The sequence below is a fragment of the Trematomus bernacchii genome, unplaced genomic scaffold (assembly GCF_902827165.1).
Source record: "Trematomus bernacchii unplaced genomic scaffold, fTreBer1.1, whole genome shotgun sequence".
NCBI lineage: Eukaryota > Metazoa > Chordata > Actinopteri > Perciformes > Nototheniidae > Trematomus > Trematomus bernacchii.
The window spans coordinates 8,781,123-8,797,792 of NW_022987739.1; the positions used below are offsets into that span (position 1 = coordinate 8,781,123).

Sequence of the window (16,670 nt, forward strand, 5' to 3'; positions counted from 1 at the left end):
GTATACGTTTAATATAGCCTAGGAACACTATTATGATACAGGCTTTGCTCATGAATTCTGCTCAAACGTGGTGGTGCTTTAAAATTGGGGTGTTGGGTCAAACCGAACAGCAGCCGTCTCCAAAACCAGTATGAGCCATAAGGACTGCATTAACTCAATGACAGAATATAGCAATCAGACAGCATTATCACCCCCGCACCCCCTCTGTCAAGTTCATCCAGGGCCCATTTGCTGTAAGCCGGCATGACAAATAACGTCAAATGGAGTGAAGAAAATGGGAAAAATATACTAAAGGTTTGGTGGGTGATGGTCTGGGACAAGAGGAATACATACACACACAAAAAAACGATTCATTTAAATGGTCTGTCCTTTGTTACTGAAACTGAACCGACATAGGAAAATGCATTGTTCTCATGGGGTACTGATTGGTGTCCATGGACAACAACACAAAGACAGGTTGATTGAAGCCCAGCCTCATTACAGACTCATTTCATTAAAAAAAACAACACAGAAAGCAAATACGCTTAAGCTGGTAAACTCTAAAAAGGAAGAAACAACTGTTTGTAGGAAGCACACATAATTAGAAAGCCATCTCTCTAGTGTCAGGCTGCATGAAGGCTGGTCGGTCTGCTTGTTAGGGCCACAGTCCCCTTGTGTGTGTGTGTGAATCTGAATTAGATTTATGCTGTGTCAGTGTGTGTGGTGTTTGAATAGGTGCATACTGTAGGTACTGTATGAGTGTTTGCCTGCAGTATAAACACACATGTAGTATGAAAGCCACCACATGCAACTGGGGGTGCTTCTGTGTCTCGTGTGAATGTGTCTACACTCAGTGTGTGGGGGTGTGTGTATCTAGACGTGTGGTCTTTGTCCCTCTGGGAATAGCCCTCTGTGGTGTGTGTGTGTGTGTGTGTGTGTGTGTGTGTGTGTGTGTGTGTGTGTGTGTGTGTGTGTGTGTGTGTGTGTGTGTGTGTGTGTGTGTGTGTGTGTGTGTGTGTGTGTGTGTGTGTGTGTGTGTGTGTGTGTGTGTGTGTGTGTGTGTGTGTGTGTGTGTGTGTGAGAGCATGCTTGGTCATCCTGATCTACCTACCTTACCCCCAGCCCGTCTTTTTATCGCGTTCGAGTAATGGAGTATCATGCTTAAAACACTGAAACAGACCAATTCAGTGTCTAATGAAATAAAGCAAGGAGGAAACACGTTATTTTCCAACTTTCATGGTGTTTTACTTAATGTAACGTTTCCGTATTGAGACACTATAGGACACGGAGCTTAGGCAGCTCGATTATTGATAGCTGCAACGTACTGTAACTACCATCTCCTCATCCATCTCCTTCCCTTTCTCTCCCTCCTGCTCCCCCTTTAGGACGGCATGTGCAGAGTGATTGGCAGCTAATGAGGCGGGCATGGTTAGGTCAACCGTGGCACTGGTTTGTTTGTGTCTAACTGTGTTTGTGTGTGTGTGAGTGAATGGGCTTCACGACAACAGACCAACAGACTGCAGCTGGACTGCTCCCCTAAGGGCGGTGATTCCTCACCCCACCTCTCCCTCCCTTCTCCCTTCCTGCAACTTTCCTCTTTCTGGGCTCTGTCCCCGATTGTTTCAAGATGAGTTTGGTTTGCCTGTCCATCCCTCAGAGCCAACATAATCCAGACTTCCTTTTCTTTTGAGTGCAAGTGTATGTGTGTGTGTGTGTGTTTATGTTGGGGGTGTGTTTGTGGAGAGTAATCTGCGCTGGCAAGTGTAAACAGATGCCACGATACACATAGAAACAAACACATGGATATTTTTTTTTCTCTCTCTTACATCCCTCACACACGTTAACAGAGACTGTAAATTAATTACAATGACTGAAAACACTGTGGACTTGCTGTGTGGAATAAATTGCACCTCACACTTATGAAAGTTTTCGATTGAAATTCTATTTCATCTCTGCAGTAGGAGATGAAAATGTTATGTTATGACAGCCTTCCCATAAAAGTTTGAAGAGTAGCCATTCAAAACGTAGCTGTTTTCCTATGAGATTTAGAAGATTTAGAGGTTAGCCTGCCTTTCAGATATTTGCTCAGGAAATTTGAGGAGTGTTTTCTAACCCCTACAACAGCAGAGTCAAACATCTTTGTGTATCCTGGGTGATTAAGGAGGAATTTACTCATTGCTCTCAAAAAGAAGTTTCTAGGGTGAAAAAGATTGAGTATACATACAGTTTGATACGCAATTATCTTACAGTCAATCTTGCACGCTTCATTGACCTTTTGCTTTTGATTCATCTTTGGTACTTTGTTGGATTCATTCTTATTTTAATGTCCATGGATCTCGGCCTCAGCTCTGAGTCTTTCGCCCTGTGAACCCCTAGGTGGCAGTAGTTACCTACGAGCCACTCTTTGGATTATACCAGGTTTATTAAAGAATAATTAGAATGATGTATGGGACTGTCTGTCTCCATCCACATCCATTTTCCCCCAACATGACTATTTCATGGAATAAGTATCAAATTAGGAGCGCACAGGCCTCGTATGTGGGGCAGTTGAAAACACCCCCCAACATTTAGTCATTTATCATCAGCCATGTTTGGCAGCACCAGTGATTGTGTGTGTGTCACTGTGTTTGAGTGTGTGTGTGTGATTGAAGATATATGTCGGTTGTTTATGAGTGACATATGGAACTGTAGTGTGTGTGGTGGTTCAGTGTGTGAGTGACATTAAAGGGAGATATATATACCCTTGCATATTTATGCCTGTCTGTCTCAGACCGGAGGTGTGTTTTGTTGATATATTCTAACGTTTGTGGGTACTAAGTTGGGAATTCCGTGTGTGTGTTTGAGTCCAGCTGCATATCTCTGTTCACTTTTACACATCTTGTCCACCTTCGGAGCGTCTTTTACTTTGTGTGGCTGTGTCAAATTGTATCTCTGTGTGTCTTAGAAAAAAATAAATAGCAACAACAAAAGCAACCCTTCCTGCTCCCTGCCAGCCAGACAGTCAGCAGGTCAGGCTGACTGGTGGCTGAGCTAAGCGTTGGCCCGCTCACTCCCAGGACCTTTACCAGCGGCTCAGCATGCTCAGCTAGAGTTTCCCTGTGTCTGACTGGATCACTAAAAACGCCAAAAAAAAAAGAACAAAACAGTGATTGATAAGACGGCTGAAACAAGAGAGCGACTTAACATGGCGGCCAGCTGTCTGTCTTTCTGTCGCTCTGCTTCTCATGCTCTCCCTCTCTGCCTCGCTTTCTCATTCCACCATTGTGCGGCAACAAACACTCCATTCTGACAGCGGTTGAACTGTGCCGATACCCTCGAGTGTGCGGGGCAGAATGGGAGGCTTGTCAAAGCAGTGGTTGTTTACACTCTGCCAGGAATAATAAGAGGGGGTCGTTTTTCTGAACCGATTAATCATGAGCAGCCACTGCACTTGTTTTACGAGTATTCCAGACACAGAATGGATGTCGATCGGGGGAAGCAATTTGTTGTGGAAAGAAAGCAGCTGATTGTTGTTTATCCATTTCTGTTGCTATGTTATTAGGGTCGCTGTGACACAGCAGAGGCCACAGGCGCAAACTGTTGGATGCCCACTACATTTGGAGTAAAACGTGTGATCATTGCAAATAACTTTTTACTGGGTTTATTCATAATTAAAGTGTTAACAATGAATTGTTAGATGTATTGGGATCTGAGTTATTCCCATACCATAGTATGAACCAAAATAAATTATCTCTTGGTGTAAAGAATGGCCTTTGGCTAGGTTAATAAAAGTGGTATTGTTAGCGTTTGATTTTGCCGCTTATTAACGCTCCTTGAGCAATACACCCCCACTACGAGGGACAAACATACGAGGCTGCATCCAACACAGGGGGTAAAAAGCGTTCCCTAGCACGGTGTACAGCCCGTTCTCATTCCCAGGCCGTTAAATCCTGCCACTTTGTCCTGCCTCCTGGTATCTAATACAGAAGCACGGTACCGTTTATTGTTTTTGCTTTAGAACATAACGGTTGTAAAACAATCAAGAATTAACATTTCATTTCTCTGATTAACTGCTTTATTCTCGCCAACACTCTCTTGTTTGTTGAGTCGGGAAGGACGGGCCAACATTAAATGCTTTTTGTTTTACAAATATGAACTACTATGGCTATAATCAACTATATCAACTCAAAAAAAGCATGCAGAATAAGCTGGTTGCACCTTCACTTATGTTTTTTCCTTAAGAACCTGCAATAAAGATCGGTAGACAGGATTGCATTTCACAGACAGTTTTACAATAAATGGACCAGAAGCTTGATTTAGTTTTATAAGGGGGTTTCTTATGTGTCTCAGACACACACCTCCAGGTGCAGAAAATAAAAAGTTACATGTTCTTTATAGGGTATGTTTATGATTTACAGCTCACCCTCTGAACTGTGTATGTTTAACTGGGTGATCAGATGAGTATAAACCTATCTTGGGAGAAATTACTGACTGATATGTTCCTCTCATTCATGCTGATTCTAATGTTAAATCAAGTGATTTTTGGAAGACATTGATGTGATTCTGATGCTGAATCGAATCAAAACATAGGTAAAAAGGACTTTCTAATCTTTTCATCTGACATTTTTATTGAATGCGGCTTGAAGCAACCGAGGGCTCCTTTAAGACCCTGCCAGAGTCACTTAAGGAAATCAGAGGGGGGGTTTGGGGAGCCTGCAGGGGTTCATTAGGACCAGACTGGTCCAACTTCCTCTGCCAGAGAGGAAAAGGAGAACACAGCAACATGGAGAAAGAAATGAATAAGAAAGGTAACGACCAGAGAGTGAGGGCTGGCTAGCAGAGGAGGGGTGGGGGTGAGTGACCAGACAGAAAATAGGTTGAGAGACTGGAAGAAACAGAGTGGGAAAAGAAACTAACCAGAGGGAGAGGGTGACAGGCAGAGAGTAGGAGAGAGGAAAGATTGAAGGAGAGCAAAGAGAGACAGCGAGTCCTGCAATGCCAGTCTTCTCTGTGACAGCTTGACACCACAAATCAAACTAAGAAATGAAAACAAGTAACGAGACAACCGTCGCCAGGATCACTGCCAGTCTGGCTTTTACCTATAGGCTACAGCGCTCTAAAGCCATACTCTTTTCATCGTGGCTGTCATATCGAAGGAGTGCTCTAAATGAAAACAGACCTCTTCACTCTTTTCCTTTTGTGGTGTTTTTTCTTTTCCTTAGGTAAGGTACTGTAGGTTGAAGTGGAGCTCTGTCCTTCTCCGCACACAGAGGAATGTATTGTAGACTTCTTTCTATTGAGTGAAAGAGTTTGATAAGGTCTTTTTTTCCTCTTTGCACTGGTAGACATTCATCATCCACCCACCCTCCTTCTGATAAATGGTTGCTGGATAGAAAAACGCACATGTGGGTGAACGCGCACATTTACAAAGGCAGGGCCATTCAGACCCATGTCATGCTGGTGCAGACTCCATAGCTTACTTGTGGCATTTTTGGATCTATTCACTAGTTGAAGAGTGGAGCAACCACTTCAGAGAAAGTTATACAGTATCTTAAGGTTAATATAGACAGCTACAGTGCGGTATATGTTTAAATATCTTTGATTACTTTTATTCACCTATGCTTATCTACATGCAATTCAACATAAAAGCATCCTTGCACAATCGTATTCATATTGTGGGAGTTTAGGTTTCTGACTGAAGGACAATTTAGCCCTTGATGTAGAGAGCAGCCGTTCCTTGGAGCCTGGTTGTGATGTAAATATTATCGTAGAGCACGGTTCCCAAATCTGCCTCACAGCAATAAGCACCTTTGGGTTGGAATTAGTAATGGCTAGTTCAGAGGAGAGGAAGAGAAAGAGGGATGGAGATTCTGAGAGCCAAGCCCCCCCAACCTTTGAGGTGCTTTGCACATCTCTGTAAAGGAGCTTTTGTTGCTTATTTTCAGCCCAAATATCTTTATGGTTGCAAATAGCTTGATTTTTAACACCAAGCCGATTAGCCTCTTTCACTATTCTTCACCTAAGTTCCTGATTGGTGGATAGAAAAAATCTATAATATGCTCAAAAAGCTCAGATTGTCTCAGTATTTCTCTGTTATTGAAATCAAGACGTGTGATTGGCTGCCGTGCTGCTTTGATGAGTATATCTTTATCCAACTGCCCTTTTCTAAAGAAAGCTAGGAAGAAAATAATGTATCCGACCCAAATCTTACTGACTATCCAGCTGCAGCTGGAACACTATTAGCAGTGATTTTTATTTGATTGAAAATGATTGATTTTCATCAACGGATGCAGACATTTTATGTCAAAATACAGCAGTAGTGAACTCTATACACTGCAGAGTGAGACACAGCATGTCTTTGTCAGTTAACAAATGCTAATTTCCACTTGATAATAACCTCTATATATCAACTATACATTTCAAATAATTATTTGTTAACAATTATAACACATATATTCTAAATCACATTTTTAAATACCTACATTTATGAAAATATTGCAAATCTAAAAGGTGCCAACAATACTGGTGTTCCCACATAAAAAAATCATTAAAAGGAAACCTGACTTATCTCAAAAATCAAGGCTTACTAACCACAGCCAGCCTTCCAGTGTGCATCTGTTGCATTGTCATCTGGACAGCTCTTAGGAAGACACCATTCACGGTTGCCAGTCCGTTCACCCTCCTTCCGCACCGCTCTCCATTTGCTGGTCCTTTTGTAGTCTCGCACAATCTCTTTTTTACCTTGGGAACATAACAAAGAGTAAAAAGGAAACATTTGATTTGTTGTGTCAGGTATAATAACTGCTATCTGAATACCTTGCACCGGTGCTGGAAATTGTTCTGTTAAGAAAGGTAAAGCTGCTCTTGAATTTTTCCCTTGGTGATACTGGCTTTTGTATCTAAAATCACAGGTGGCTTATTCTGTTCTCGCTCAGTTGACTCTCTGAGCGCTCTTGATTTTTATATGATGGGATTGAGTTGAGCGCTGGTAATTCACTAATGCTCACAAAGAGATTATTTGTGGCAGTTGTAAGGATAGGTGTCGCAGTGCCCGGCATACTCAAGTTACAGTCATGGACTGCTTGCTAAGGCTAGCAGGGTCACAAATCTAGTGACAGTTTACCCTACACAATCTGTTCATATGCGAGCACTCATACACACAAGAGCTCTTCTTCAGGCCCCCCAACACACATCAATGTCAGACAGGATTTATTCCCAGCCAAAGGCTAAGAGTTTCAAAGTGTCCTTCAAAGAGAAAAAAACGTCCTTTCCATCTCTCTACTCTTTCCTCTCCTTCTTGTGTGAACAGTGCTCTTTTTTCCAAAGATACCCTAAACCCACTCCTGTAATTGCATAGCATTTCTGTCTGCTGAATTGAGAAGAAAGAACAAAAATTAGATGAAGTAGAAAAAAAAAAACCTGAATATTCTCTGAATGTTTCTGTTCTCTCCTCTCTGGCAGATCAATCGAGCTCCGAGCTTTGGGACCGATCAGAAGATTGATTACGATGTGAAGAAAGGGGTACTGCTCGATGCTCTGAAACTCCTCAACATTCGGTAATATTCTCCACCACTGTCACACACACGCGTGACACATGATTGCAGATAGACACACATGAATTGTGTGGCCCGTTAAGTTTAATGTGCAGAGAGAAGCAAAGCTCACATCAAATGTTATTCTACAGGGCTGTAAAGGTTAAAACAATTTGATTGATTCGTCCAGTTTTCTTTATTTACCAACGCTGAAAACTTTTGAATTACGTTTTAATGCACAGAACAATTCGACTTTCTTCCTGCTTTGTTTTTAGACTGATGGCAAAGCAGTGACATTATTCAGAGACTAACAGCAGCTTTGAGCTATGGACAAAAACAATGCCAAGATACAAAACTAAGCTTCTACTGTGCACCCTTCAATCAGACGTGTGTGTGTGTGTGTGTGTGTGTGTGTGTGTGTGTGTGTGTGTGTGTGTGTGTGTGTGTTTGTGTTTGTGTTTGTGTGCGTGTGCGTGTGCGTGTGCGTGTGCGTGTGCGTGTGTGTGTGTGTGTGAGATAGGAACAGGATAACAGTGAGTTGTGTTATCTGTATTTCAAAGTTTACTGTATTTATTAATATAAGGTTACTGTTTTGCTTTTTTCACTTTGCTTTGTATTTATTTGCCTGTTTAGGTTATGCACATTGTCATATTTGTTGTGTCATGTATTTATTTGTGTACGTTGTGTTTGTGTGTGCGTGTGTGTTTGCTGGCATGCTTTTCTGTCCCCTGGCTACAGCGAGCCTGTCCACTGATTGATCATCGTACACCAGACCTCTAGACCTCTCTGCTCTCTTTTTGTCTCTCTCTCTTTGTGCTTACTGCTCCAAATATAGTCTCAACTCCAGTGACACACATGCACAAATGCAGCACACAAATGTAGAGCACACACAAACGCACACATCAATGGATCAATTACACGCAGCAGAGATCTAGTTTGGCCAAGTGTGGAGCGTGGTGCAGCCATCCAACACAAAAACTCACTCCGTCCTCCTGCTCAGCCTCAGTCGACACAAACAAATCTCTTATCAAAATGATTTGTTTCATGGCTGATGTTTGCTGTGTTCCCACAGATTAAAAGCCTAGATTTGATTATTTCCTGACAAATAAATCGTAGGAGGGCTTGAAAGGCGGCGGGGAGCTTTTTCCACTGGACAAACTGCTTATGTTCATGCTGGAGTGAATGAGGGTTTTGTTCTACCTCGCTCACTTTTCCTTATATAGTAATGGCTTTGCTCCCCAAAGGGAGGGGTTGGTGGTGTGTAGAGGTAGGGTCGGCTCACAACCCCAACTGTATCAACGTGGGATCAATTCAGACCCGGCTGGGCATGGACATTGATAAACCTCAGCCCCCCAACAGCACTCAATATCCAATTTAAAGGGCCAGCGATTGACTAAAATGAATTGCCCTTTCTCCAGACCGCAATGGCCCACTTGTTCAGAATTAGCTGTCTGGTCCTGTTCATCTTGTGGTTGTCACTTTGTTTGTGTCTGGGCTCTATCTTTATCTCTGTATTGTTAAATGTTTTGTGAGGGATTTTCTTTCTTCTTTCTTCTTTGTTTACAGCATTCATGAAAACCTTTTTCTGCAGATAACATCTGTTTTCAACTGAGAGCTATGTAGCGATAAAATAAGTCTTGTGTTTCCCGAAATAACTATTACTGTGTGCGGTTATGAAACAGAAATGAGAAAGATAAAGAGCATCTAAACGGTTTAAGTCGATGGTGCAAAGTACATTTATTTCTCAGCAACAGCAGCTAAAACTGTCAAGAAAAATAATCGAAGATGCAAAGTGTTATTGGAAAACACAGTTGTCAGAGCTATTATTGAAAAAAATTGAATTCTCAGATAATGTGCTCTTTTTTTTCGTACTCAAATCTGCACTCTTGTGAATCTTAACTTTTGATATGTTGTTCCAGAGCCAGTGATAAGAAACGCAACCTGGCCCAGCAGAAAGCAGAGGCTCAGCGCCGGCTCTATGGACACGGCTCCGTGAAGAAACTCTCAGCTGCTTCCTCAGACTGGGAGAAACAACGGCACACGCTGGAGCGCAGGAGAGAGGAGCTGGTGAGGCACAGACACATTATTTATATCATATTATTATAACTACAGCATCTGGTTCACTGGTGAGCCTCAGAGAGCCTTCTAATGAGCTTTGGAGTTGCTGTTTAATCGTTAGATAAAAGTAAGACATGTACAAAGCTCGTTATTTTCATATCTAAATGTGCTTAAGAAGTCACATAAATAAAGGCGTTAACTTTGGATATCACAACGCAGATTGTAACATCATCATTGAGAGAGGTTTTTTTCCCCCTTTAGCTAGATAATGCTTTATATTATGCACTAACACTTAATTGAGGTTTTTCTAATTTTCAAGTCATGTGGGAGACAACCCTACTCCATTAAAGGCTCTTAAGGGTGTGGTAAAGAAACATGACCCTTAAAATGTAGCTAACTACAAAAAGAAATGCAGGTACAGGCAATCATCAGATAAATGCTCATAGATATCAACAGATACATTTAGTTAGCACATCAACCTGTTTGTAAAAAAGCACAAATTAGAAATTCTTATTTCATACGATGTGTTACTTCAGTAAACAACCCAACAATCTATAGGTTTGTGTTCTGCACAGGATTTAAACAAGAAGAAAAGCTGGAGCAGAAATTCAGTTTCTTACTTCTTACTCTACATCAAAAGAGTCTTCTCTCTGGCCTTCTAGTCAGAGCGGAGAATGACACCTGACTATTCCCTGTGTTTTAGTTTTTTATATTTCTGTTGTAAATTATTGTCTTTTATTGTGATTGTAGTAAAGTGTTTTTATTACATGTACAGCACTTTGGCTCGACCAAAAATCGCTTTTAAATGTGCTATATAAATAAAACTTGATTTGATTTGATTTGATCAAAAGCGTCAAAGTTTTCTTAGATAAGCATACCATTGAATTATGTTCTCTTTGAAATGAAGTCAGGGAGCTTTTCTCACATATATATGTATATATATATAGGGGGAAAGTGGCAATTACTGGTACATACGCTTTGTGCGCTCTTTGATTAGCCTTTTGATAAGCCATGACAGTAATCAGTGGCATAAGAAAAGAGGGTGTACAGGCACTACTTTGAAAGGGGGACCACCTCGTGTTTGAGTGCTGTTATGGCTGACGTGCAAGACCAGGTTCAGGTGTATTTAACTCACATATTGCTCAGAACCTATAATCGGAGTGAAAACCTCTTTGTTTTATACTCAATTGTCTGACTGAGCTCCACCATTATATCTTCTAAACATTACAATTACAGACTATATGGACAAATGCCTCTTAATTATGAGGCATTTGAGACCGTTGTTTTCTCATCTTTCTCCATCATTCTTTCTGTATTCCTATTACAGGATAAGGTCAGAAGGCAGTGAACCTGAGAAATATATTTTGTTTCTCCTATTTTTTTAGAAAGAGAGACTGGCACAGGTCCGCAAGCAGATCTCTAGGGAAGAGCATGAAAAGCAACATCTGGGGAACTACAGGTAAGGAAGAGGCAAACCCGCCGGGCAGAGGGGGCCCTCCCTTCAGGAACCCCACCCAGTATTCTGGTACCATCTCCACTTACATTTAGGGGGTCATCTGCAGAGTGCCACGCTCCCAGGAGAATACATAATGGAGCTGCAGAGAGAACAAACAAAAGAGAACACCCACTGTTTTAAAAGAGCACGAGGTGGAAGAATTAAGACTGAGAGAATATGTTAAATGGAAAGGGAGAAAGGAAAACAGAGTGTGTTATGTGGAGGTATAAATGGATACTCCCTTAAACGCAGTGCAATTCGGAAATTCAAATGACCATGTATACTTTATATGTATATGTAAATATGCCTGCCTACTGCAAGCCTTTCCCCATCTCTTCTATCCCCCACACACCTCTACTGTTTTATCCTCTGACTCCAGCTGGGATTTTGGAAGACATCGTGTGTGACAATTTTTTATATTCACCTCTCAGATGGAGCAGATCCATCTTAGAGCATGACTCAGCAACACCGAGTTTGATTTGCCGCTTATCCCTTGCAAATTGCTAACGCTCCTTCACTCCCTCAGGTTTTTCTTCCTGCCTCTACAGTATCTCTGTATCCAACATGTGCACACACATTTATAGGTCTTGCTTTCTCTTTCTCTCTCTAAGTTGTACACACACACACACACACACACACACACACACACACACACACACACACACACACACACACACACACACACACACACACACACACACACACCACACACACACACACACACACACACACACACACACACACACACACACACACACACACACACACACACACACCTAGACAATGGGCTCACACAGACACACACTGGGCTTTTTGCTGTAACCTGAAGTGTAAGTGACTTCTTGACTCATCACTTGACTGAATGGCTAGTCAGAATGCAGATGGCAGGCTGCATGAAGTGCTGTCACCTCCTTCCTCTTTTCAGACATGCAGCCAGACAGTCAATCAGAGAGGCTGAGGTCTGTCTGGAGCGCCCCTAATAAAGACCTCTTAGCATTCAAATGGTGTCCCGGCGCGGCACTGGAGTCTGATTAACACACTGCTACTCATTAGATGAGTTTGGGTAATGAACTTACTTACATTCAGCGATTAGATGAAACTTGCCTCAGTTACAGACAAGCCAAGACCCTGATGAACCGGAGGGAAACCCAGCTGGTAACTGCCATTGTTGATGTGCATTTAACATCACTTACACAGTTGGAATCAGGAGCCTTTTGACCTTAACAGAGATAGTTTTAAACTAATGTAAGTGGAATATGAATATTAGTTTTCTCTATCGCCCAACTGGGAACATGTGGGAGGAAAATAAGCCTCAGCACAAACGTTTTATTTTAAAAACAACATTGCAGGGTCAACCTCAAATAAAACGTCCATATGTTCAGAGAGGGTGAGTGCCAAAAAGAGGGAGCAGTTAACACCCACTATAAAAGTGTAAAAACGATAAAAGACCTTTTACTTTTCACTGATTTATGTTGCTTTTTGAGAGTCGACAATTTCTGTCTCTTTTCATATATTGTTATTTAAATTCAGTATATCCCACTGTTGTGAATATTTTTTTCACTGCTCTCAGAGTCTCTCAGGAGGAAGACAATAATCTGGTCCATGTACCTTAAAGGTGGTTTAAATAAAACAGTCCTATAGTATAGTGCCAAGGGAAGGTAATAAAGTGAGGTTTCTTAACATTCAGTAGCTTCCTGATTTGAACTGCAGTAACTAAAGTAATGCATAGAATTGGGTCAACGTTTCAACTATACAGAAATCATGTACTTAAAACAGCATGTCTGCATTAAGTGTTTAAACGGCAGGTGGGGTGCAGTAAAATGTTTAATGATGAAATTGGGCAATGTTAAACTTTACTTGGCATCATACCCTTACTACAATCTACAGCTCAGATGCTGATGTGTGAAAAGCCTAACAGTAATGCCTTAGAAAACGTCATGCAGCCGCATAAACAGTGAAGCCAACTTTATATCTGTGTGTTTGACAGTAAAATGATGTCTGTACTTTACTCCCCTTAAGTTAACACTATGTTCATTCAGAAGGCCAACTGAAGAGGAGTCTGGCTCTAATGTGTCTGTAAATGTCTCTCTGCCTTTACACTCCTCTCTGTGCTTAAGTGTCATTGTTTTGATTTGATGGCAATGACATGGGAGCATTTGGAGATGTATTATGAGGATAACCAGGCAGAGCTTTATACTTTTTCCTAATCCTCCCAGGCCTAAGATAAACACTGAGCACTGTTAAAACCAAGCAGAAGTATACAGAAGGTGTGAATGGGCACATCAGCAAAGACTGTGACACACTTTGAAGTGCACTTTTCAGTGAGAGTGAGTGTGTGTGTGTGTGTGTGAAGCAGTTGCATTGATGTATTACACCATGTGAAAATAATGGATTGAAGTTTGTACAGTTTCTTGACTCAAGGTCTCCATTAATACTTCTTTCCTTCTGTCTGTCTTTTCTCTTTGCTCCCTCCATCTGCCCCTCACCTTCATTTGTCTCTCCATCATTCCACACCTCTCATTGAAATACTTATAATTCTCTCCGCCTGTGTTTCCCCTCCTGCTTGCTCTCTTTTTTTGTCCATCTACCACTCTCACCCGCTGTGCCTCGACCTCTCTGTGCCTCACTCCATCACCTCTTCTTTCATCAATCTCTCCCCCTCTCAATCTCTGTATTGCTTTTCTCTGTCTTCGTGCTCTTTTTCTTCATCTTTCTATCTTTTCACTTCTTTCTTACCCTCCTTTTTTCTGTCTTTTATCCGACTCCCTCCCTCCCACTTCTGTCACCACTCCTCCTCTCACCTCGTATCCCTTTTTTGCTGAACCCCAATCCCCTTCTTCTCTTTCTTTTCCTCCACCCAATCACTCCCACCCTCTCCTCTGTGAACCCATACTCTGTTTTCTCTATTTCATCATGTCTTCTCTCACCCTTCTCATCCCATTTCTCCCTGTACTGATGACCCTCCTTTTTTTGCCTTTTCTTTCCCCACTCCTCGCTCACTCTCCTTGCTTTTCTCTCTGTGTCTCTGCGGCCTACAGACGTATTTACCCCCCAGACGACAAGCTGCTGTTGGAGAAGTATGAAAGCCTGCTCTCGGCCGCCTTTCAGACCTTCCTCGCCGGGCGAGCTGCTTCACTTCAAAAGGAAATGAATAATCCTCTGAAACGAATGAAGGCACGTACGTCAGTGGCAGACTGTCAGACACACACACACACACACACACACACACACACACACACACACACACACACACACACACACACACACAAAAACACGCAGACACTTGTGGACAAGCACATGCAAAAGAAAAACAAATACACATGCATTTCTATTAAGATTCTGTCCACAGAGGCAAGAAAGGATGCGCAAATAATGTGGAAAGTGTGCTGCAGTCCTTCAGATTTGTAGGAACGTCTGACAGAATGTCCTTCTTCTTCTATCTCTGCAGAGCTTTTCCACTGTCATTCACTTTGAAAATATTTATTGTGCCGTGCACATGAGCTTTTAGAAGCAAATCAAACCGACACAACAGTGTCATTTTTATTTATTTACATTTAGACACTCTTTTCAGTTTCTCTTGTCCTCTTCCTATATATTCCTGTCAGAGTTAGTTATGGAGAGGCTTCAAAGTTGATTACAGTTGCTGCCCACGTATATTGGTTTACTTTCCTTCAGGGAGATTATTTATTTAGATTCAGGGATACACATTGGAACATATAGTATAGTACATACACGCAAACTTGTTTTGCAGTATACTGAGACACATGCATGTTTGTATGTGGGGTAGAAGTCATTGCATGCATATAAATGCCAATGCCGGTCTGGTACCAGGAGGGATCTAGCTTCAGCTGAACCTCAAGGTATGGAGAGACTTTGCAATTAAGAGAAGTTCATTTCTAGACCTAACAACGTTGGTAGAGAGAGGCCGAACAGTGAGAAATGTGAAGGGTTTAAATGGTGACAGAAGAAGGTTGACAATAATAGTCATAAAGTATAAAGATGGTGAGAAGCTGATAAATAGAGAGAATTATGATAAGACTATTAAGGACGTACTTGAGGAGTTGAGTCAAGTTCCAAAAAATATATGCACAAGAAAGAGGCACTGTTCTGTTTTGAAGTCTGGTTATGTATTCAGAAATAACAAATCAATTCATCAAAAAGACACAGAGAAAGGATTGTGGGATATTACAACACATGGAGGGAAAAGGCATTGATGAGTAGCAAATATGCAGATCAAACAAAGACACATACTGCTTTTGGCAAACAAATATTAAAAATGAATGCTTATAATGGATATTTCTGACAGTGGTACAACTACTGCAGCTTTTGTAGAAACAAACCTACAGCTTCCACCCACTTGCAATCTGGTTTCAGAAAGTTATTGGGTGTCCTTTCAACAGGGGAATCTTTGATAAATAGATACCTTTTTGTGGAGATGTCAATCAAAGATCAGGCATACAACTGGCCGAGGTATGTTCAACACAGAAATGTGGCTCTCAGTCAATGTAGAAAGCGAGAAAGATGATAAGAACAAAGGCAAATCGATCTAATGTTTGCTAACTCATAACATGATCATGAGTATATACTGGATTGTCAGTGACAGTGTGAGATACCAATCTCGTCAATCTTTTAAAATAAATTATGTTAATGAATTCAAATATGATATTCAGCAGACCAGGGAAGAATGTAATATGATTTGAGTTTCTTGACAGACTTTAGGTGGGTTTGTTTGTGCCCTTCAGCTTCGTTATTGTTATCATTTTCCTCCCACATGTTCCTATTTGAGCTCTAGACAAAACTAATATTCATACTCCATTCTCATTGCTCACACTGACTGTGGAGACTCAAAAACTACTTTATTTATAACCTGCACAAGTTTGAATGCTTTTGTTGCAAATAAAGTACTTCTAAAAGATCTTCAAGTTCCCAATTCAAGGCCTGATATTGTTAAAACCAGCCAAGTATTTAGCCTTGACATTGAAAATGTTTTCGATAACATTAGGTTACACATTCTGTACTCCAACACAACAAACTCTTCCTGGCACTCCTCACTCCAACTCCCACTTTTTTCTTCCGGCCACAATTCACCTCTTGGTAGATTTAAGCTTCTGCCAAATACCAATTCCAACTTTAACAATACACTTTTAAACTTTGTAGCTAAACGTACCCATCTTTAGGTCTCTATCTGTAAACACAACAGTTAATGATCTCATAATAAACCAAACCTCTAATTTTGTGCACCGGTCAGTCAAAGTGCTTTGGACTATAACCCTGGTGGGATCCATAAGTCATCTTGTGACGTGCATTGCCTGTTTGGCTGGTTCTTCGTGTTGCAAGGGGCCAGAGGTCATTTGCCAGCCTTCCATATCTGTCAAGTCTGACTGACATTGTACCCGCTAGACTCTTGTTTGCTGCCTTTGTTGGCGTCTCAGGGCCATGAATTGAAAATTGTCATGGATTGTCACACTATCAAAGAAAAATAAAGCATGTTTTGTTATCCCAGGGATAACATGCTGACACATGGCACAGCCAGGCTTCATGGCTGTTACACTTGCTTCTACAGGGTTTGCATCACCCTTCTCCCCTCTTCCATTACAGTTTGGTTGACAGGTATGCATCAAATTGTT

General features: G+C 41.4%; 1 protein-coding gene across 1 annotated transcript in view; it reads left to right on the forward strand.

The window, feature by feature from the left end:
• The window catches only part of ttll7 (tubulin tyrosine ligase-like family, member 7), a 70,837-nt gene that overhangs the window by 28,110 nt on the left and 26,057 nt on the right, over positions 1-16,670 (forward strand). Inside the window, exons 10-13 of the mRNA XM_034146840.1 lie at positions 7,420-7,514; positions 9,410-9,557; positions 10,934-11,007; positions 14,082-14,217. Of these exons, the coding sequence (XP_034002731.1) occupies positions 7,420-7,514; positions 9,410-9,557; positions 10,934-11,007; positions 14,082-14,217 (453 nt within the window). The remainder of the gene's footprint in view (positions 1-7,419; positions 7,515-9,409; positions 9,558-10,933; positions 11,008-14,081; positions 14,218-16,670) is intronic.